General features: G+C 42.2%; 1 protein-coding gene across 1 annotated transcript in view; it reads left to right on the forward strand.

Annotated features, from left to right (window-relative positions):
- The window catches only part of LOC142184819 (vascular endothelial growth factor receptor kdr-like), a 114,947-nt gene that overhangs the window by 53,841 nt on the left and 36,584 nt on the right, over nt 1–24,522 (forward strand). Inside the window, exons 6-13 of the mRNA XM_075259913.1 lie at nt 1,931–2,067; nt 2,360–2,519; nt 4,707–4,824; nt 5,134–5,309; nt 13,113–13,263; nt 15,654–15,765; nt 17,797–17,908; nt 23,201–23,491. Of these exons, the coding sequence (XP_075116014.1) occupies nt 1,931–2,067; nt 2,360–2,519; nt 4,707–4,824; nt 5,134–5,309; nt 13,113–13,263; nt 15,654–15,765; nt 17,797–17,908; nt 23,201–23,491 (1,257 nt within the window). The remainder of the gene's footprint in view (nt 1–1,930; nt 2,068–2,359; nt 2,520–4,706; nt 4,825–5,133; nt 5,310–13,112; nt 13,264–15,653; nt 15,766–17,796; nt 17,909–23,200; nt 23,492–24,522) is intronic.

Consider the following 24,522-nt stretch of genomic DNA (forward strand, 5'->3'; position numbering starts at 1 on the left):
AAGAATTTGAGCTTTACATATGACAGCAGAACAACTGTTCTAAGTGATACAATACCAGGGATACAGCTACTTGAAGTCATCTCCCTTGTCCAAGTGCTGCATCTGTACATACTGACAATACACAATGAGTACAGATGATTACAGTGAGTACAGATGAGTACAGATGAGTACAGATGAGTGCAGTGAGTACAGATGAGTACAGATGAGTACAGGTGAGCACAGATGAGTACAGATGAGTACAGTGAGTACAGTGAGTACAGATGAGTACAGATGAGTACAGTGAGTACAGATGAGTACAGTGAGTACAGATGAGTACAGATGAGTACAGTGAGTACAGATGAGTACAGATGAGTACAGATGAGTATAGTGAGTACAGATGAGTACAGATGAGTGCAGTGAGTACAGATGAGTACAGATGAGCACAGTGAGTACAGATGAGTACAGGTGAGTACAGGTGAGTACAGGTGAGTACAGATGAGTACAGATGAGTACAGTGAGTACAGTGAGTACAGGGAGTACAGTGAGTACAGTGAGTACAGATGAGTACAGTGAGTACAGTGAGTACAGATGAGTATAGTGAGTACAGATGAGTACAGTGAGTACAGATGAGTGCAGTGAGTACAGATGAGTACAGATGAGTACAGATGAGTACAGTGAGTACAGATGAGTGCAGTGAGTGCAGATGTACAGGACAAAGTTAGAACATTGCTAGGGATAACTTTGGAGCCTATTTTCTACTGTAATGGAAAAAAAACTCCCAAAGTTTTCGTTTACCCCAAGCTTTCTTTTACAAGCGGCTAGTACTTGACTTCTGCAGCCAGTCAGTGGCCTAAGTGCTTATATGCCATACTCTTGCTCAGTGCTCCATTGGCCAGGGATCGGAGAAGTGAGTATTGAGGGTTTTTTTTTTTGTTATTTTATAACATTCGCTACTGTTTCTATTTTACTGTTTTTTGATATCCTTCATTCGGAATTGTATTATTGCATGCTTCTAGCTAAGAGGAGACAATGTATCTTTTGCTCTTCCCCAGCAACAGGCCATTGCCATCCTCAAGTCTGCAAAAACACAAAAGTCTTCCATAGTTCAGCATCCAAAATTTCTCAGTTTGGGATTAGATACCGAACACCCCTGGCAAGATGCACTTTGTATCACTCTTTAATGTCAGACAATTTGTATTTTGGGCTGGGCGCGCCTTTAAAACCAGTTTGGCAGTGATTATACAAATACCATAAGTATAAAAGAAAAAAGTGCTGACTTATCCGAGGTGTCGCTCTTCTGTCGTGTTATTCTGCATTAACCAAATGCTTCTACATTACAAGCATGAGTGAATTATCAAGTTTCACTGGCCAAACTCCTAGGAAAATGAATGACAAGTGAGGAAATGGAGGGTGAACTTGATACTTAGAACCAGATCCAGAGGATTAGGCATTTCATTACATTAATAGAATTCATGTTGCTCACACACAAGTAACGTTTCTACAGAACTACAAAGAGAATCTTTCACTCCGGAGGACCTGTCCTGAGCTTGGGTACATAGACAACTCATTGATTGGAATAAGAACTGCGTCAATTCCCCTGGTTGTGGCGCTGCAGGGAAATTGGTCAATAGAGAAGATTTGTTACCAATGTTGCAAAAGTTTTAGATTCTGGGCAATCCAAATGGGCAGGGATGGCTGAGTATGTTCCCTGCCGATATTCCAGGGACAGGGAACACCAGGGACAGGGGAGTATGTTTTGTTTTTGTTTTGTTTTTTGTAATTTTTACCTTCCCCTACCGCCTGCCAGACATCTTTAACACCTGGACAACCCCTTTAAGTTATTCCATTTCCCATCTTTAGTACAAGGTATTCTCTACCACTCATGGAAAGATACACAGTGCTAGAAATCAGTTTATCCAATGACTTCTCTCTTTTGTCTATTTCATTGCAGTGTTCAGTCGCACAGAAATTACCAATGTGGAAGCGGAAAGGTCCACTCTGTTGACTGGAGAAACACTTAGTTTGATCTGCACTGGAGAGGTCCCCTTTAATTCCAGGGTGATTTTGGATTGGGTGCATGAAGGAAAGGTAAAATATCCTAAAATGGCTGAACTCCTTATGACTATAGTTATGATTACAGATACAAATATACAGTGTATATCAAACCTATAATGTTCTGACTTGCCCTATAGATATCTATGGGCGCCCTATGATGGCTTTGCAAAACATGTAGGTTGAACCTTTACGACGCAATGTGGTCGTGCGTTATCATCTCATTGCTGACAGTCATATGAAGCGCTATTTGTTTTTCAGGTTTATGATGTAACATTACGTCCCTGTGCTATATAGTTACTAACCTGACAATATTCCATTCCTTCAGGTTCTGCACTCCAACAAAACATTTTACGAAACGGAAATTGGCTTCATCGGAGACCGACATCTCCAAATAAGAAACGTGACCAAGAATCATGGCGGGGTCTACACGTGCATGGATGTCAACTTTCCCAACACGGCCAAAAATATTTCCATAACTATTCACGGTAAGTATTTATTTACCAATCGGTCTGGAGTCATTGTAGCAGAATAATGAGGACATTCTCATTACTATGTTGCCATTTGATCACTTGACATAGCTGATATTTGCCTGGTGTTATGTCGTCATGAGGATGTTTAGATGCAATGCGACAAAAGCTCTCTCTTATAACGCCATTTAGAAACTCGACAAGACGTGACTATCTCAGTAGTGTCGCTTTAGGCTGTTACAAACTATCTCAGCGTAGAATTGATGTATTAAATGACAGGTTTATGATACGGGCGACCCTTAAGACTCCCCGCTCTTCTTGTAGTCGACCACTCGTCAGCTCACAGTTCTCCCTTGTTGGGTGGTGCGGTTTCTCCATTAACATGATGTATAATAACACAGTTTGGAATTCCAGTATTGATCTACCACAGTCCATCCTAAACCAAATAATCAGAGCGGCCGCATTCCTCTCCCTGATATCAGAGGAATCTGCGGCCACCGTATTCTACGTTTAGGGAAATAAAGCAAACAGAAGGGCAGTTCTCTGGAAGGAAGATAAAAATCGCTGGAATAACATGCAACGGCTCGCCTTATTGATTCTGCCACCCAAAATGTTTATGTGAAAGTGAAGTCGCGGACTGTTACTCTGCGGCAGTCGTGCGGGCTTTCTCCACTAACACTCCAGCTTAGTGACAACTCGCTTTTCACAAAACAGATCTTTATTCTTTCGCGTAGTTTTTTCCTGTCCTTTACCTTCTTATTGAGGAGAGTTACAACTTCCGTGAACGGACTCAACGTTTTACCAAAAATTAACTTTTTAGAAAACATTGTGGCTTTAAGCTGAAGAATATACAGCGCTGATATATCCCAACAGGTCAGGGCTCCTCATATACATAACACGGAGGAAAAACTTCACTTATCTGCCACTTCTCTTAGTTTGAGGATTGACCTACGAGCTTTTCAGTTTTTCTAACTTCACACTGGTGTTTTATTAAAAGTGACAGACTGTGAAGGAAAGTCAAACTATCCGCATCATCTTAAAGGATCTTCTCACTTTTGATTTTACGTTGATACATATCACTTATTTTATTGTATGTATATATGTTATAAGTAGAGATGAGCGAACAGTGAAATATTCAATATTCATTTAGTCCCTCAATATTCGACTATTCGAACGAATATTGAACCCCATTATAGTCTATGGGGAAAAAAGCTTTGTTTCAGGGGGAACCACTCTTCGACTCAGGAGAGTCACCAAGTCCACTATGACACCACAGGAAATGATGCCAACACCTCTGCAATGTAACTGGGACAGCAGGGGAAGCCTGTCTGGGGGCATCTAACACGCACAAGTACCTGTATTACACCACTAATAATGCGGGAGCTGACTTTTTCCCATAGGAATGCATTGACCAGCATTGATTGGCCAAATGCCATACAGAGTACAGCATTGGGCCAATCAACGCTGGTTCTGCCGGAGGCTCGTCTGTGAGGAGGCGGAGTCTAAGATCGATCCACAGCAGTCTCCATTGTGGTCCGATCTCAGGTATAGAAGAGTTGACACAGCTCTGCTACATCTCAGGTGTAGTAGAGCTGTGCGCTCAACTCTGCTACACCTGAGATGCAGCAGAGCTGGTCGTGCGCTGAGCTCTGCTACACCTGAGATGCAGTAGAGTTGGCTGTGTTCTGTGCTCTGCTACCCCTGAGATGCAGCAGAGCTGGCCCTGCGCTGAACTCTGCTACACCTGAGATCTAGCATTGCTGTGTGCTCAACACTGCTACATCTGAGATGTAGCAGCGCTGTGTCAACTGTGCTATACCTGAAATATAGCGGTGTAGCAATCTCATATGAACCGAATCTGAAATCCACTCTTCGTATAAAGTGGAGGTCACCTGATTTAGCCAGCCAATTACTTTTTCCGATTTTTTTTCCATGCCTACATTGTTGTAGTTCCTGTCCCACCTCCCCTGCACAGTTATTGGTGCAAAAAAAGCGCCAGAGAAGGTGGGAGGGGATACAAATTTTTAGTGTGTTTGCCGCGTCGTATTAGACTGGAATCGAATATCTTGAGCAGCCTGATATTCGATCGACTACCAATTCAATCAAATGCCGTTCGCTCATCTCTACCTATAAGCTGATGTTTATTTTGAATACTTGAGCTTTTCTATTTTATATAATACATTATATTTTTTCATCCTCTTATAGAAAAACCTTTCCTGAAAATTGTTGGTTCGTCTCAGAATAGTTTTATAGTGTCGGAAGGTCAAAGTGAGCTGAAATTGTCCGTTAAAGTTAAAGCCTTTCCACCGCCACAAAGTATCTGGTGAGTCGCTCTGTGTTATAATGTAGCAATGTAATAAAGTACTGTATAGAGAAGGGCAGTATGGATGGGAGAATCTGAGATAAGAAAACATTGTTGCGGTATATTGATACAAGATGTATCCTCTGTTTGCCGTCATCTAGGGGCAGCTCCCTTAAACATCATGGCCGACTTTTTCAACAAGCCTTAATGCTATGATGCGGGATTTAGCCAAGCTGTAGGAATCTTGTAATGACTTAAGAAATAACTTCCCAGAATGATCTCCAGTTACACGTCCTAATAACTCGTTATTGTCAATTCTTCTGTCTACAGGTTCAAGGATGGAAAGCTAATAGAGAAGAACAGCACCTGTTACAAAACCAATTCCGAAAAGCACAGCTTAGTTATAAAAAATCTAAAGGAAAATGACTCCGGAGTTTACACTGTGCTGGTCTACAGTACGCGACATAACCTGCAAGACAGATATAACTTCACAGTGGAGGTCTATGGTAAGTGTTACCTTCAGCGATGGTCTATAGAAAGTCTAGGATCATAAAGAAATCTCATAGGATCTCATAATCTAGTAACGTAACGAGCAAGAGAGAAATGGAAGAGAGTAAGACATAACTATAGGATCAGACCCAAACAGTCGTCTATTCTTAAAGGGGGTGTCCGTCACTGAACCCTTGATGACTTACCAATCTAGAGCTGAGACCAAAACCCAACTCGGTAGTGAAGCTGAGCTCCATTCACATGGAAGGGACCGAACTACTGTTGCACCATGTGACCAATGTACGTGATGTCATCGGCACAGGGAACAGGGTGCAACAATGTTGCGAACCGCAGCCTAGCCAAACAGCTGATCTGTAGGGGTCCTCTGTGTTGGACAACCTATCCTAAGGTTAGATCATTCATATAAATGTCCAGGAGAATCCAAGTTCTTAATTTATTGTATTTCATTAATTTTATGCAATGCAAAAATGTTTCCAAAATCTCTGCCTGCCTTCAGTTCCACATGGATTAGGTACAGTTTGGACTTCTTCCATAGGTGCAGTATAACAGATCCAAACCACATGAAATAAGGCAGTGCTATAATACACAGGTGTACATGAGCCCATGGGCTGTTTTTGTATAACACATATGGATTACCGTATATCATGCATTCAATCAAACGTGGCGACGCTTGGCCCATGTTAGATGATGGATTATGTTAGTAGTGAAAAGAACGTACACGTTCCCTAGGATACATATGGTGCAATGATATAGAATTTTCTTGGACTGAGTAGAAGAAGTGGAAATGGACGTTTTTTTTCTTTCTTAATAAAATTCCCAAATGGACAAAAAGCCTTAAGATATGTGATGTTTAAGAGATGAGTTCAGCTTGGGCACAGGTGTGCTGGACATGATGTGCGCATACAGGGCGCCAAAAATAAGGATGAACACTACCTGTTCCCATTATCCCCAGATCTGCTTTTAACTGCCCCAGATGTGAAGTGGGGAAAAACAACACAACTATGGCATGAACAGCCAAGCGCTGGAATCCCATAAGGGACATAAAACCTGCAAACGTGCCTGTTTCCGATTAAGCTTGGGATAGATCATACAACTCTCTCTTTAGCAAAACATCTCCCGAGTTTCTGGAATCTTCACTTTTAACTATTATGATCTGATTCGTAGTGAGTAGAATCCATCCAGATATTGGAAATGGAAGATTATTGGAGAGCGATTCTGGAGCCCAAAAAATGGGTTTGGAGCCTCCACCTCTGCCTACTAAGTCTCCCCTTGGAGTCAGATTGGAAAGTTTGTTTCATAAGATAGGACAGACCAGGCGCGCCAGCAGGAATTTTGCTACAAGGATGGAACAGGGTCAGTGATACAAAGTATAACTATTACAATTAATACATTCGTTAGGTTTTCACTTGATCTTATGTTGCGATCAATGTTTAGTCTTGTCACAGTAACCCGCCGTGATATCAGCTGTTTTCACTTACCCATAACCCTCTCAGTCCTCCGACGTCGTCCCGGGCGAAGCGTCATCTGTTGCGAATTAAAGGCAAATAAGAGTTTGCTAAGCAATAAGCAGATTGTAATGTGATAATCAAAAAATAAATTCACCTTTAACACGAGGGCTTTGCTCGCAAACAAATAGTTTTCCTCCTCGAGCGGATGTCTCGCTATTACTGGAGGATGTTTGCAAAGGAGTCTTTTCATGATGATAAGACAATCTGCCAACTTCGAGTGTTTCTAAGCCTCAGCTTTATTCATCTCATCTTCCTAAGGGAGCGCGGGTTCTTGGCTTAGCGTGGAGAAAGGAACTGGCTTTTTTAAAGAGAAAAAAACTTCAGAGCATCTGTTCTTAGAAGTCGTGTAAAAGCTGCACTTCAGTGGGAAGGGGTCAGAGACGGGAGGCGTCGGATGTGCACGTTCAGCACCGGGAATAGATGGATTCAGAGTAACGTTCCCATCTTGGTTAGCCTAGGTGTTCTTCTTTTATGTGGTGAGAATATATTTTGTTGTTCTTTGACTCCAATGAAAATTTTCGAACTTTCATATATTCCTTTTGTATGCTCAACTTAAATGGTGTCCACCAGGTATTCCTATTGTCAAAGCAAAGGCATGGGGGGTTCTAGAAGGAGACCTGGTGGGAGTAGTGGATGGAAACACTTTGAAACTTCTGTCATGTATTCATTTTTAAGTATTCCGGAATGCACAAGTCTCGCAACTTTGTAGATTCTGCACCCAGTTCTTTATCAGTCAGCACCAAAGCTAAAGAGGAAAGCACAGAAGAGACGGAGCAGTCATCCGCTGTATACGGACAGATCAGCTTAATCTAATAACTTTTATTGGTGAACTTTCTTGGCTTTGAATGCAATATAAGCAATGTCTCAGGAGACTGATCTGCTTCTGTAGTGTTTAGGAATGTTCCTCTGTTGTTAGTATGGGAAGTGTTTCATGTTGTAGATCAGCCGCTTGTCCATTAGAGCTTCCTTCTGAACTCGAAAATCATACAACACCAGCACCAACTCTGACTCATATTTTTCCAACTCCGACTCCTTGGCTCAAACAGAAGCTGCAAAGCTCCTCGAATTCACATTAAAGCTAGTGATTGATTTCCTATGAAGTTAAATAGGCAACAAACTAACTATCTAATGATACAATATCAATAGTTGTAGGATATAATTCTAAATAATTCATCACTTTATTCTGAAGCTTTTGTCCAAGTCAGTAACTTTTTTTGTACTCTGACTTCACCCAAAACCGACTCCAACTCCATGACTCCGCCCCCTGATTTTATAGAACTGGTTTGAGATACGTGACCATTGTAAGAAAGTCCTAGAAAAACATGGCTGCACATTGGTACCAAACTCTGGCGCTGATTTTTCCTACATTGCAAACTCAATCTTTTGGTCCAGCGATTTTAGTTAAAAAGAAGAGACAGCGACAGACTCCCTTGTGGACACCCTTATAGTCAATGGTGTATATGGGACTCTGTTGGAATCTACTATTTTAGCGATCCGCTTGTCTGTTCTTACGCCAAAGTGTGTGCTCAGGCCCTTGTCTTACTATTTGGTGCAGAATTATAGTGATAATTGCACGATTGAAGAAAATGACACCCTGATATCTTTCTTAGGAGAGGGACCAATAAATAACATTATAATAATTTGTGGATACGTTCGGTAGACGGTATCTGGTGTCAGACTATCGACTCTCAAGAACAGCATTAGGGTAGAGGTCTAAGAAAGTTGCTGTTCTTCAATACGCTGTCCAGCTGCTGAATCTATGCAATGGATAGTAGAAAGTACATTGTAAAATGATGTGCACAGTATACTGAGAGTCTATTGGGAAATATTGGGGGAAAATGAGCAAAGCTGATGAACATAAAAAGTGGGTGAATTGTCCAAAGCCACCAACCAGATTGCAAAATAAATGTAAGCCTTGTGCAAGTGAAACAAGAAGTCTCAATGGCGTGTGCAGCAGTCTCCATAACATATGCAGCAGTCTCCATGACATGTGCAGCAGTCTCAATGGCATGTGCTCCAGCCTCCATGACATGTGCTCCAGCCTCCATGACATGTGCTCCAGCCTCCATGACATGTGCAGCAGTCTCAATGGCATGTGTAGCAGTCTCCATGACATGTGCAGCAGCCTCAATGACATGTGCAGCAGCCTCAGTGACATGTGCAGCAGTCTCAATGACGTGTAGCAGTCTCAATGGCGTGTGCAGCAGGCTCAATGAAATGTGCAGCAGTCTCGATGACGTGCAGTAGTCTTGATGACATGTGCAGCAGTCTCAATGACATGTGCGGCAGTCTCGATGACATTTGCAGTAATCTCCATGACATGTGCAGCCACTGGTTTGGCATCCTTGACAGGTATCTCTTTATATGCAACTCACAATAGACCAGTCCGTTAATTCTAAAAGTCACATCTACATCGGACTCACCCCTGAAATGTCCATCAGCAAATAACTTCTGCAAGGTCAACGTTTTTATCTGGTGATTTCAGTTTGAAAAAGTGGACACCTGACGGATCCCATTATAGCCAATGGGATCCCTTGGGCTCCTTTCATGTCCGTTATTGAACGGATCCAACAATGACCCTTTATCTATTCTTCTGTTCCTCTATTGAACCAGAATAACGTGAAGACATACTTAGGTGTGAACCTTGTTTTATCTGCCCCACCCAGGGGATCGCTAGCTTGCATTTGCACCAGCTGCGGAGGACTGAGGTTATTCTGCAACAAACCTTCACCACCACAGCTATCTCTCGGGTCCAGGCAGTCGCGTGTTACATTTCATAAAGTGCAATGAACTCTATCAAATTAAGAAGCTCGGCTTTAAACAGCAAATATTCTTAATGTCGGAATGGAATCTCAGGCAGCACACGTGTTCCAGCTGGTCCCCAAGTTCCAGGTTAGTCTTTGGCACATAGTCAAGACACATAAAAAGAAGTGTTGTGTGTGCGGAGACACCTTCACAGCTCTAATTACCAAATAAGTGGCAGCAATTTTCACCCCGGCTTAGAAGTCTATTGCTCGCCTCCAGGCACATCTATAAACCCTGACCTTTCTCACTTGCCTCTTTTGATGTACAGAAAAACATTATTACAAACCAATCACAAAGTTACCTGTTTGTTCAATTATTTTTACCTACACCACGCAATAAAACCATCCCGAGAATGTAAAGAATGTTAGAATTCATCTCCGAGCATAAGGTAAATCCCGAAATGGAATTCAGGAATTTGTTGTTGTTGATTCCGCGACGAGTTGGCCATCGCCATGTAAGATTCAGAGTTACATTCATTCTAGTCTGTAATATAGCCATCCATTGGAAGATGTCTCATGATCGGAAGAAACTAGAGCTGCCATTATTACTGCATGACCTGATCTGTTCGATATGTTTGGACAGAAAAGGAAAATACTTGACTAGTATTGAGTCCTATAGGAAGGAGCGGGGCAACGGTAAACTAGAGGAGTCGGAGTTTGAGGTTTGGTCTCCTGACTCCACAGCCCTGATACATATATGTGTATATGGGGTAGGGTGGAATAATTGTCAGCCAAACAAGCATTCAGCCACCAGCTATCTAATGGGTACGGCTCGCCTTTGGGACGACTAGACCGTCTGACAGACAGACAGATAATATGCTTGCCTGGCTCATACAGATTAAGCAAAGCTCTAGGCTGCATTTGAACTGGTGAACCCTTATCTGAAAGGTATTTACCCCCAAGGACAACATCGTGTTGGTTTTCAGTCTGGTTACATAGTTGCATCATGGATGAAGTTGGATGAAGACCTCAGTCCATCAAGTCCAACCTATAACCCTACAATCCCCTTCAGTGTTCCTCATTTTAAATGAAGTCAAATTTAGCCAAACTTATTTATACCACATAAGGAAAAACATCCCAAAATAAGAAACCCATCCACCATTACAGAACACTAAAATTAGAACATTTAATCCATATGTTTTATTTCATAAGGTTACATTATTATTTTTGTTTCTCAGACGCCGATTGCCCAAACATGACGTCTTTGTCCAAGTATGTACAGCGACTTATAAGACCATTTAAGAAGCTTCTCCATGTATATAAATAGTCACCAACTTCAGACCGCTACAGTGCGGAAGGGGTTAAAGGGCACCTCAGACATGAGAGTGGAATGAAAGTTGACGTAACGCAAACACAACATGTTTATGAAGGCATTCCACGGCCATACCATCTTCTGTTCATAGAATGGAATGGAGGACGAGGCCAAACTTTACACTTTTCTACCATTTTTAGCTTCCAAGTATTTGGAACGAGCTGCAACTATGCTGGGGTCATAAGTAAGAGCTTCATTCCACCTAGCATTGAGTCCCGGATTTGGCACGTGTTGCAGACCAGGGTCAGTCCAGGGTCTGGGAAGAGGCACACTTTGGATTCTTAGTAATGTACATGCCTGTGAATGTCATAGCCCCAGGTCTGTTTTTCAGCCCAGAAACATTATTTCTCCAGACAGACAGAACTTATGGGGTTGTCGGCTTTACATAACACCCTATTAGGGAATTCTGAGATATTAGGGGAGGTCCCTCCATAAGACGCCTTTTGATCAGGGTACCCTTTTAACAAAATGGGATTGTCTGAAGTTGACTAGCCATGTACAAAAGAGTGAAAATGGGCGCGTAACGGATGTTTGTTTGTTTTTAACGTTGCAGGGTTTTTGAACAATTGGAGTCAATGGGACATACACATGCAAAAACTGGACCATATTCTTGACTTGTATCATGTGACGGCTGTTAACAAATGAGAATGTTTAGTATAAAAAACACAGACCAATGAAATCCATCCATTCTTTAACAGTTCAATATGGATGCCAAACTGATACAAAATGGCCATTTGACCAATGTTTCCATTTTTAATGTACTTTTTCACTGCAATGTGCTCATTGGTTCTTTCCATTCTTCAAGTATGAAGTGGTGACGTGACAACACTCAGCGGATCTTATTGGCTCCATTGGGTTCTAGCATAGGTTCCGGCATTTTCCAGGCATTTTGGGTTCATTAGAAAACACTGGATGTAACATTCACATTTTCTATTGCCATATCCCTAAAACCATTCATACCCATGATCTCTATGCAAATGACATAGAAAATGTTAGCCTCAAGGATATATTTAGGGTGTTGGGCAGGCTTGCAACCAAATGTAGAAGTGCAACTCATTCAAGTAAAGGTGTGTAAAGGTAGGGATGAAGTATGGAGAGTATCAATAGTCTGTATATGTACTGTATGTATATCTATAATGAGAAACCAAGATTCTACTGCATTTGCAATGTTGCATAGTGGCCGTTTCCATTCTGTTATGTAGCCAGCTGACGCTATGAATGGTCCATTGGCTTTAAAGCACAGGGTGTAGCCAAGGACTCCAGACAGATACTGCTGAAACCCAGAGAAGATTCCAAAACTGAACAATTGCATTCAATCTTACCATTCCTGTAGTATCCCAGAAGTCAAGACAATGAGTGAAATGTGACGCTTCCTGCCCAAACTTCTTCATTGAAATATGTTGTTTTCCTAATAGCTTCAAGTAGCATGTTAATCGGAAGCCTTTCCCCCCTGATAACCATCAGTTGGCTTGATGTTCTACCTCGACTGCTGCTTATTCCTGAACTTGTTGCCAACACATTAATCCCCGAGCTCCTTCTTCCTTCTCACATCGCCATTTATGGACTTAGCCTTGATTATGATATATTATTACAGGATTTCCCCATTGAGGTGGGTGGATTCCTCTTACCATTAACCAGGACGGTGACCTTGCGGGGCCCTGCCTTAGTTTGGTGTCATTTTGGACCATCCCAAAATTTCCTTGCGTGTTCTTTGCAGGAAGTTCCTAAAAGGAGACATTAATTGTATCAAATTGATTTGGTTTGTAGGGTATTAACCATGTATAGAAGGACAAGGTAACACAATTACGAGGTCAAGGTGTTTGTGTTGTTATAGCTAGATGAAATAATTGCAGAATTATTAAAAAGGGACAAAAGCAACAAATAACCTTTGCAACAAATTACAATGCAGCTTCCGTTCTTCAGAGCAGAATACAAAGAGTTTATAGGATTTGGAACAGGATTTCTGAGTGACCTAAGAGTAAATCCTGCCAGGACTCCGATGCAAATCACTCACAAAGATTGACTATAAGTGTGAGTACATAGATGACTGTCAATCGTCCTCTGTGGCATCAGCCGGACTCTTACTGCCTATCCTAGGAGTCCTGGCAGGATTCTCTCTACTACATTATACGTTTATAGTTAAATACCCCTGACATTTTATTGGTTACGTTTTAGTCAAGCCTTCAATCTACGAGAAAGAGACCGACTTCTACAGGGTGGAACCAGTTCTTCTTGGAGAGCCTCGCCGCTTCCAATGCACTGCTTATGGAAATCCTCCTCCCACCATCACCTGGGAATGGCAGCCATGTCCAATTACAAGCACAACGTAAGTAATATCTCCCTACAGAGCTTTAAAAAATATCCCATAAAGAAAAAGTGGATGTTAGAAAGAAATTCCAGTCTGGATACATTAAGTTAAAATGTCTTTGCGCAAACAAAAATCGCTTCCCTTCATTTCCTTTTCCGTGAGGGCTGCAATCAAAAAGCCCCTGGGAAATCCAGTTTTTTTTCCACCTTGATTATAAGCGATGCGTCCATTACCGGTATGAACTATTAGTCTTTGCTTTACAACAAGCGGGTCATGATCTGGATATCTTCAATCAACTTACTGTGTTGTTTGCAAAGCCTACATCCAATGCAAAACTCGGAGATCAACTTTCCTTATTGTGGATGGACAAAGTACCAGATATTATTGGGGCTGAGAGAGTTCTGCTTTCCGTATGTCAGTAGGATAATGTACAATATTAGTAGCACATTGATACATAGTATCTGATGGTTTTTCCACCATTGCAATGGCCCTTGTTCCTGTACTTTATTGGTTTTGCGTGAACCTTCACGTTCTAGTCACAGGGTGTATCCAGAGTGATGGGGTTCAGTCTACGACCTGTCATTGCTATAGTAAGGATAAGGTTATGCACAGTCTTATCTTTGGCTTACAGAAATCCTACTCGGACTTCTGAGTGATATGACGCATGGCTTTATTTCCTGCCCTTGCCTGGTTTCCTCTTCTTCTCTCTGTCTTTTTTTCAAGTCCAGAAGGACATTCAGATTGAGCCTATTGTTCTTTCCAGCCAAATGCTGATTTACTTTGCTTCCTCTTAAATCCCTGACTTGTACTTACAAGCTGTAAATGTCAGACCGGCCATCGGTCCTTTTCCGATTTTGAGTGTAATCGAGAAAACGACGATTGTTACCAAATCTAATGAAAGACTCCTGATGAGATTCTGTCTCACCCGTCTGATCTTTGCAAATTTCCAGGAAAAGCAATCAGAGTCAAGACATGATAATTAGAGGAGAAAAAAGTCTATTGTCTGCCAGACCTTCATAGATCATACACGTGAGGGACACTTCCTTAAGATGGAGGCCCGCTTCACATCTGTGCATGGGTTTCCGTTCAGGGAGTCAGCCTGGGGACCCCCCGAATGGAAACCTAATCTGGATTAAAAAGCGGCTACCTTAGGAAACCGGCAGACCCCATAGACTTTAATGGGGTCCGTATGGCTTCCACTTTTCTCTAAGACAATTAAGACATTTTGGTCCATTTTTCTCTATTTTGGTCCATTTTTCACACCCTCAAGCTGTAGTCTACTCTATGGGTCTCTAAATGTAATGGACGGTACACAGGTGGTATCTGTTTGCTGTCCATTTTTTACGGACCCTTAGACATTGTAAAATATAGTCAAATCAGTTTTTTTTGGGATGCAAGAAAAACAGATCAAACTTGGAAGAGTGAATAAGTCCTTAGACGGATCAGCGATTGCCTCTACAACTAGGGTTGAGCGATTGTGTTCGGAAAAGATCGGATTCGAGAAAATTTCACGATCGCGATCGGAATTACGAACACGATCTTTTTAGGTGGGATCGAGATCGGTGATTATTTCCCACAATGCTTTGCTACTGGCCAAGCATTGTGGGAAAAGCTAACAATGTTAGCCTTCACACTGAGTATATGCTCATTCTGAGCGGAGTGTATACTCAGTGTGAAGGCTCCGCTGCGGTTCCATAGGAATGAATGGAAGCAGCCGGCACACAGCCTTAACCCCTTGCGCTGGCTGCATCCATTCATTCTAATGGGAGACTAGCTAACATCTCTAGTAGCTACTTACCTGCAGAGATGGCTGGTCCAGTGCCCGGTGTTCTCGTTCTTCTTCGCCTCGCTGCCCCCGCCTCCCAGGTTAGTGTTAAAGAGCTAGGAAGAAGGCGGGCTTCTGACTTAGGAGACTGTGGGCAGGTACAGGGCGGGGAGATGTGACGTCTCCGCTCCCAGTACCCACCCACACTCTCCTAACCTGGGGGGCAGCGAGGCGAAGAAGAACGAGAACACCGGGCACTGGAGCAGCCATCTCTGCAGGTAAGTGGACACCAGGGGGGACTAAGTAGCCAGAGGATTAAAAAAAAAACACTACACAGCGTGGATTCTGACAATTAAAGCGTTCACTTGTTAGATTCCATGCTGTATAGTGAATAGGATTGTTTTTAAAATCCGATCTCCGATTAGTAAAAAAATCCCATTGACTTGCATTGGGATCGGAATTGGGATCGAGATCGGGTTCGAATGAAAAATGATCAGAAATCGGATTTCAAAATCAATTCTGAAAAGTCAAGATCGGCTCAACCCTATCTACAACCCACTGACGTAGCTAATGTACGATACAAGTGTGTGTGTGTCCATGAGGTCCGATAGATTTTATATTATTTTATTACTTCCTTTGATAGGTGTGAAGTGGATCCCAGGGTGAAAAGAGTTCCCATTTCATCTGATGGAATTGACAGTGATAGAAGACCGCTTATTGAAGAAGTTCAAGCGACGCCTGAAGAGAAAAATAAGGTAAGTAAAGGCTTTCCTGAACCAGCCATGTTCTTTATTCATTGGAGGGGAACAGGCCCAGAAATGGACCAAATATCACATAGAGTAAAGTCCAGTGTGTTGTGCTTGAGGGGAAGCCCTGTGTAACGTAGCGAGGTCGGATCACATTAGTGATGTCTCTTTGTATCTTGTCTACTTTCCTATAAGTCATTGACTATTGGGACCTGCGATCACATTTTCAGCTATTACATGTATCATTTAATGTATATGATATACCGAGAGATCAATATGGCACAAAAGAAAAAATTGTGGACGACGCTGTAAGGATGGAAGGACCAGAACCACTAGAGCAATGGGCACCATTTACACCGTCATGTGCCCCAAGCATTTGAGATATTTTCAGGACAGGGGTATTCCTCCTGGTAGATGACATCTTGTCTTATCTACAATGCATGTTCCAAAGTGTTGTGGAGATATCGGGCCGAACCACCAACTCTGATGTCTTCATAGATGGCCGATCGTCTGGTCCAATAGAAGCAACAACGTTACTGATTGAATTTCTATCAAAGTAAATATTTAACAAGCCAATATGATACAATGTTACTCATTGTATCACATAATTAACGTTTTAGTTAATTTTGAATCCTTTGGTAACTTTTTTCCAACTCCGACACCCAAGATTGACCCCGATTCTGACTCCACGACTCCAACCCTGTGAAAAACATTAAGAAATAGCTATAGCCTAAGAGATCTAAACAACTTCTTACATCTATAAGATGCTTTGGCAGCCTGGTGAGGGTAGACATGCTACTTTGTCTTTGGTATGAAACATCTGGTTTATTGAATGGAACATGGGCGGGCACTTTATTTTCTTTAGGATAACCGCAGATATTTTCAGGTCCTACCAATGTTATCTCCGTTTCAGCAATTTCAGGACTTAGTCTGTTTACTTTTCTTTTTCTTCCTTTTTTTTCTTAATCTTGCATGTCTTAAAGAAATATTTCACTGCTGGGACTTTTTAATATCGTTGCATGTTAAGGGGAAGACAAGAGGGGTCTTTAATAGAGATGAGCGAACACTGTTCGGATCAGCCGATCCGAACAGCACGCACGCATTGAAATGAATGGACGTAGCCGGCACGCGAGGGGTTAAGCGGCCGGCCGGCGTCAAAGCGGAAGTACCAGGTGCTTCCATTCATTTCAATGCGTGCGTGCTGTTCGGATCGGCTGATCCGAACAGTGTTCGCTCATCTCTAGTCTTTAACCAATAGCAAATATGAGACTCTCTATGGAGCAAATGCATAGAGGAGCAGGACTCTACCATGGAGCAGATTCCAAGCATACCAATTTGGGGAAGTGACCTTGCTCTTCTATGACCTTGAAGTTGTAAATCTTCCATTTCATGTTTGGTTACCTGTTTTGCTTGTAGTCTTTTCCACCACCTTGACCATTGTATAGGATTCCACCTGCCCGCTTTGGCACCCTGCTGTGGTTTTCCATAATGGGCTATAGCAGAAATTTCTTGCTCACCCCTTTGCATCTAACATCTCCTCCTCTGCTGTTCTCAAGAATGGAATTTCATTACAAAAATCAGGAAAATTCAGGGCATATGTGAAGTGAAAGATGTCACAGCTGAGGACCAGCTGTGGATATATCTATATCAGGCAATGGCTGGTTTACTTCAGTGTCTTGTAGAAAGGGAAATTGGATATTAGTATAAATCAGCCGAAATATTTAACCCACAATGGGGAACATTTTACCAGATCCCCTCAATGCTCCATGTGTTAGGATAGTTTAGGTTGGAATAATTATTTCTAGTAAGGATCGATCATTAATATCAGGGTTTGCCATGACCCCCATTATGACGTCAAAACCTGCATCAGAGAACCGGACTGTGTCCTTGCACTTGTGAGACATGATTCAGACGTGTACTCCAGAAACAGAGGGGTATAGGGGCAGTGACCCCCACCATTGGAGGTTTTGCATGTCCTCCATTGTTAGCCAGTACATGGAGGGGTGACTTGGCCATTCAGCATTGTTTTATGTTTTGCAGGTTGTGAGCACTCTGATGACCTCTCCAAACAGCAACCAGTCCGGGATTTTCTTCTGCACGGCAACTAACCAAGCCGGAGAGGATAAAAGGAGCATGCAATTCATCCTGTCCGGTGAGCATACGTATTACTGCTGCAATGTCCTTTAGTAAAGGTGTTTTCCAGGAACTTATTATGATTTTACCCTTCTAAACAAGAACAATGGTATTACATATTATTTATACACTGTGCATACAATAAGAGAGAGAGAGCTTCATATACGGACCTTGGGCACATCTGCAATGCTTACATTTGCTGTAGTCCAGTCCATATTGTGCATGCGGCCCCTTCACACAGAATATACCAGGACAAGGTGTATCTGGCCATGTCACAGGCTGTATCTCAGCAGGAACACAGTTTGTATGCCATTGCTTTGTCATGATGATTAACGAAGTCTCAGGGGACATTATAACTTAACATGAGGACCACACCTTAGTATAATCTGCACAAATATTGTCAAATATTATCTGCTGGGTCAGTACTAAACAGCATCCAGTTCTAGTGCATCCCTGGTGGTCTAGGTCACTAAAGGGTTTAATATCTGTCACCTTGGTGATGAAAGTGATAGGGTGAATCCCGATATTCTTGTTGGTCTTGGGCAGTAAAGGGGTTAATGTCTGTATCCTTGGTGTTGAAAGTGATGGGGTGAATCCCGATATTCTTCTTGGTCTTGGGCAGTAAAGGGGTTAAAGTCTGTATCCTTGGTGTTGAAAGTGATGGGGTGACTCCCAATATTCTTGGTGGTCTAGGTCAGGAAAGGGGTTAATATCTGTATCCTTGGTGATGAAAGTGATGGAATGAATCCAGATATTCTTGATGGTCTTGGGCAGTGAGACAGGTAATGTTATATTCCTAGTAAGGGATATTGAAAGGGTTAATGCAGCATAGGGCAGTGCAGATGCATGAGGGGGTCTATGGGCCTTCTGCCTAAGGGGCCCTGGACTCAGTGGTGACCGCTGTAACCCTGATAGCTATATCACCACGTTACCAGCAATATTGTACTGGTATTCCATGAACACACTGTGACTTATTTTAGGGGCCTAACCTGGCCTGGATACAGAATATGTCTGCTTTAAATGGCTTACTTGTAGACGTCTTCACATCACCGTCTCCAGCTCAGACCACAGAAATGTTGACAGCTATCTGACATTAGATATTTGCATCATTGTGACTATTCTGATACGAAGTTCTTGGACTTGTTTGGTATTGACCACTGTTTATTTTGGACAGTTTCACACTTTTACATGGACACGTCAACTTTATACACGTAATGAATAGACCCCGAAGTATTTTCTCATCTGGTTTTCGGATAGCTTAATATCTTATCACCCTTGTGCGCCCTCACGTCCACCTTACTGCAGAGCTCTACGGGCTTCCGTTTTTACGCCTCTCGATGAAACCTCTCCTGCAATAAACTCAAGTAGTCATGATATGTTATGAAATATCCATTCTAAGGGGTGATGGTATCATGTAGCTACCTACTGAGTCAAAAACATCACCTTATGGGTCGTGATGGGATAACATTGGTAGTTTTTGGTACTTGGACTGGCTTTTCCAAGTAGGGAGCTGGTATGAGGCTATGTACCCATTTGTATTTTCACTTTTCCATTCCTTTATGGGAACAGACACAAATAGATCCCTTTGACCCCTCTGGGTATCTTGGAGTCAGTTGGGTTTCCATTACGGCCATACAGATAAAAGAAATTCTGTATTTCAGACTTCCTTGTCCATGATTTTCTATCACCAGAGCCCACCCATCAACCCAGAGCTGATAGGATCACGGCATTTTCCCCTTGTGAATCACTGCCTCCATTGCCAAGGTATCACCATTTTGGTCAATATGCAAATTATCTCTTTGGAGCAATAAGGGCTTTGATGCTTATCTCTTAGGAGCAATGGCACGACCTTATTGCTTCAAAGAGCTCATTTACATATTGAGGTAAACGGCAACAGAAGGACCAATTCACAAGTGGAAACTCCATTTCATTCAGGTGACCCCAACTTATATCCGGATTTATGGGGGGGGGGGTCTGGTGACAAACCCCCTTTAAGGAGGCTTCTAGGATGATAAAACATGGCTGCTTTTTTCAGAAAGGGATCAATTTCCTCTTTTCAGGCAGTGACATCACATCTGCTGGTGGCATGGCCATGCTACAGCTCAGCCCCATTCAACAGATGTGACATTGACTCCCGACAAGAGGAAGCAAAGTGCTGTCTGAAAAGAGTAGCCATGTCTCCTAACCCCTTTAAGCCTTCCTAGCATTAAAGGGATGGGGTAAGTGTGTGTGTGTGTGTGGGGGGGGGTATATAAGACATGCCCTCTGAGACATATGCCCCTCTGTGTATATTGGATACACAATAACAATGATACAGAATCTTTAGACGTCCCTTTTATGAACTTTACATTGGCCAATTCCCTGGCACTCATAGTAACAAAAAATGTTCTCTTGGAAAATTGGAGACATTTTGGAAACTGAATACACGACATCTGAACACCTAACAGTTTCATAAACAGAATGTATTCTATTACACCCAGAACTAATAGTGTTATAGCTATAACTAACAGGCAGATTATAGGCCAATGCTCAGATAAGCAAAGAACATTGTATTCAGCTGGAAACCGTGAACCCAGTCCAGACTCAAGAGATACAAAGTAATTTTCAGGATAATTAAAGAACTATAACATATAAACGTATCCAACATCTCTTCTTCTATTCTAATTTATTGAGATGGCCAGGACAACAGATCACGTATCCAGGGAAATGTCAGCCGTATAATAAGGTTCCCCACAAAGGGAAATTCTTCAGAAAGGTGTAAAACTTTAGAAACGTTCCTTTGCTTTGCAAAAAGGAAGAAGGATAAAAGGAGCAAAGATACAGATGCCTTCAGAAGTTCTATCTCTGAGACAAGGTCACCAGAATAACATCCAGGACTTTGGGCTTTCTGCAAATGATTTGAAAAGAATGTGTAAGATTTATGGATTGCACATTATATGACATGTTATGGCCTCGTGCACATGGCAATTATTGGATCTGGTATACGGTAGCAATGTTGTATGTGGAATAGAGTTCAGAATAGATGCGTTTTGCCTACACCATGGTGACTATAGGGTTAAATAACATGGCCATATTAATCATCTAAGGCATTCACATTCTGTTTTCTTCTATAGCATTTGGTTTAGACTCGGTTCCTCATATCCTATAATATCTGCAGCTTTGGATTGATTGTTAACAGAATATGTGGAACATTGTATAGTTGGATGGAGCTACATGACTACTGCCCTGTTCAAACAGAAGGATTTGGGACCCCCCATTCTTGTCATCTATGAGACAGAGTTGCAGCCAGGCTTTCTCTCATCCAAGGCAATGGGTCACCATTGGGGTTGAGCCGATCTTGACTTTTCAGGATCGATTTTGTAATCCAATTTCCGATCATTTTTCATTCGAACCCAATCCTGATCCCAATGCAAGTCAGTAGGATTTTTTTACTAATCGGATTTTAAAAACAATCCTATTCACTATACAGCATGGAATCTAACAAGTGAACGCTTTAATTGTTAGAATCCACGCTGTGTAGTGATTTTTTTTAATCACTAAGTAGCCAGAGGATTTTTTTTTTAATCCCCCCTGGTGTCCACTTACCTGCAGAGATGGCTGGTCCAGTGCCCAGTGTTCTCGTTCTTCTTCGCCTCGCTGCCCCCGCCTCCCAGGTTAGGAGAGTGTGGGCGGGTACTGGGAGGGGAGACGTCACATTTCCCCGCCCTGTACCCGCCCACACTCTCCTAAGCCCCACCTTCTTCCTAGCTCTTTAAAGGGATTCTACCACTAGAATGTGATTGTCACCTATCAGGTGATGGAACCAAATCTAGTTGTAAGTCTCCATATTACACCACTGGATGGATTCCATTGAGACATTGAAAACAGAATAAAGCAAAAAAAAACAAAAAAACACCACTATAGTGTAATATCCTATCTGCCATATTGACTTAATTGAAGAAGCGACTGATCATTGGACTCTGGGCTGAATAGGTGAAGCTTAAGTCCCATCTGTAGACGTTTAGATGTTCCATGTGATGCCTCGAGTAATTCTTATCATAGCGGGAGATCAACCATTTAATATAATCTCTCCTATGAGATTCTAATATTCTGTCCCTTGGATTTTTTTGGGATAGGAACTAGCTGGATTATAGAAAATGAAGGGTCAGGGAAATTCTTGGAATTGCCAACATGTTCATTCCATTGACTGGTTCTTGGCTATTTCCATAAAGTACGAGACACCTGTCCGATATGATTTCAGTTTTGTTGCTTGTTTCCTTTAGAGGGCAGTGAAATTACTACCTCCTGGTTGACAATAGAGAATACATGTATCTGAGTAATAGGTTCCAGGTCGCTGAAGCTTCGTCTTAGGGGCTCCATATGGTTTGGGTGTACAAAGGTCGGTATGTGATTTGCACGCATCATTTCCAAAATCAACGTTCGGCATCAGTAATAAAAAGGCAACACGTTAAACGCATTTGTTATTGGAAACCTCTGTGTGTTATCCTAAGCGCGCTGACATATTTGTACGACGCGAAAGCTGTTTATGTACGGAAGAAACAATGTATAGAATATTTTATTCTGACACTCAAAGTCATAGAAGCGGCACAAGTATAAGAATATTGTCAGTGTATATGGAATATTGTAATAGATAGAAAACTCATTATGAAGTATGTCTTTGGAGTTTGGGAGGAAACCCATGCAAACACGGGGAGAACATACAAACTCCTTGCAGATGTTCTTGGTTGGATTTAGACCCTGGACTCCAGCGCTGCAAGGGTATAGACTTTCTTACTGGACTCAATTGCAGGTCAAAGATCCCCATATACTCGTTTACTGGCGCCCACAGTATATTATCCACTTTACCAGCCCCCCTATAGTATATTGCATCCTTTATTGGCCCCACTTACCACTTTTACTGCCCCCATTGCATCTTTTATTGCCTAACCCCCAGTATATTACCCCTTTAGTGGCTGATATTTTACCCATTATACCCTTGACTAACGAAAAGCCTAGTCTGCAACTCTGACCCTCCCCTAGAATGATGGTTTCTATAGGAAAATATAAGAATATACTGTAGTCTTAAAGGAATTATTATATGGTTTTGCGATGGAGTGGACCAGCTTCCTTGAAGGAATCGGTAAGAAAGAACCACAGTTATAGGAACATCTTTTATTAGCACAACGCGTTTTAGGCCAGCAAATCTATGGTTGGAATTTGATGTAGGCTACATAGGAAAGTCACTAGAGAAGATTTGTGAGTTGTTTCCAATAATATTGATATAAAAGATATCACAAGATATAGATTTCACTATTCCATTGTTACCTTTCAGAGGTTAAATCAGGAGTGATGACCAACGAAGAGGAAACGGTTCTGGTCGGAGGAGATATAACACTTGTCTGCAGTGCAGAAAAATATCTTTTTACCAACCTGATGTGGTTCTACCCGTCTGGAGATGCTGTGCCTACAGATCTGGTAGAACTGGAAGGTCAAAGCCATACGACTCATCTCACACTGACTCTAATAAATGTGACCAAAGAGCAAGCCGGACAATACAACTGCTCGGCGGAGAACCAATATACAGGAGAAAAGGTGGAGAGGAGAAGTCAACTGATTGTTCTAGGTGGGTGGTGTAGAATTGGAAACGGTTGTACAATGTATCATATGTAAGTTTGTATCGTTAGGATTCTAAGATGTTTCAGATCATAAGATACAAACACATTTAGACTGCAAGCAAAGGATAAAAAGCAAAGACTTCCCTGATGGTATAAAGCTCGTCCTCCCAGCCAGCAGTCCCTCCATGTGTCATGCTGTGTCCTCTCAAACAGATGGATGAGCACTGAATACTGTTAGTTCACTTATTAAATGGGTATTACAATTTGGGCATTTATGGCTGCATCCACTGGTGATGCCACAACCACTGGCAGATGAGGGATCCCACCTTTAGGATCTGCATATACCTATGGAATGGGGGTCCTCTGATCCCTATCACACATTGAAGGGAGAGATGAATGTGCATGCACAGGTCTCTCTAGTCACTGGTATGGCCAGGGCTCGTACAAATAAATGGAGAGGCCTCATATATGTGGCAATTTCTCCAAAACAGGGATCAGGAGACCCCCATTCTGGAGACAGATGCAAGTCTCAGAGATATTCATAAAGGGACAGAGGGGAATATTCCTTTAATCCCTTCCCAATATCCAATGTAGTACATGGCAGCTGCACGGGAATCGGGTGTCTACTGTTTTATACAGGTGTCTGCTGGTAATGCCTGTGATCGGTGCAGGAACTGATTGCAGGTATTAGCTTCGGGTGTCTTCTGTTTGCAGGCACTGATTGCAGGCATTAGCTTCGAGTGTCTGCTGTTTTATACGGATGTCTGCTGTTAATGCCTGTGATCAGTGCAGGCGCTGATTGCAGGCATTAGCTTCGGGTGTCTGCTGTTTTATACAGGTGTCTGCTGTTAATGCCTGTGATCAGTGCAGGCGCTGATTGCAGGCATTAGCTTCGGGTGTCTGCTGTTTTATACAGGTGTCTGCTGTTAATGCCTATGATCAGTGCAGGCGCTGATTGCAGGCATTAGTTTCAGGTGTCTGCTGTTTTATACAGGTGTCTGCTGTTAATGCCTATGATCAGTGCAGGCGCTGATTGCAG

The sequence above is a fragment of the Leptodactylus fuscus genome, chromosome 11 (assembly GCF_031893055.1).
Source record: "Leptodactylus fuscus isolate aLepFus1 chromosome 11, aLepFus1.hap2, whole genome shotgun sequence".
NCBI classification, from domain to species: Eukaryota; Metazoa; Chordata; class Amphibia; order Anura; family Leptodactylidae; genus Leptodactylus; species Leptodactylus fuscus.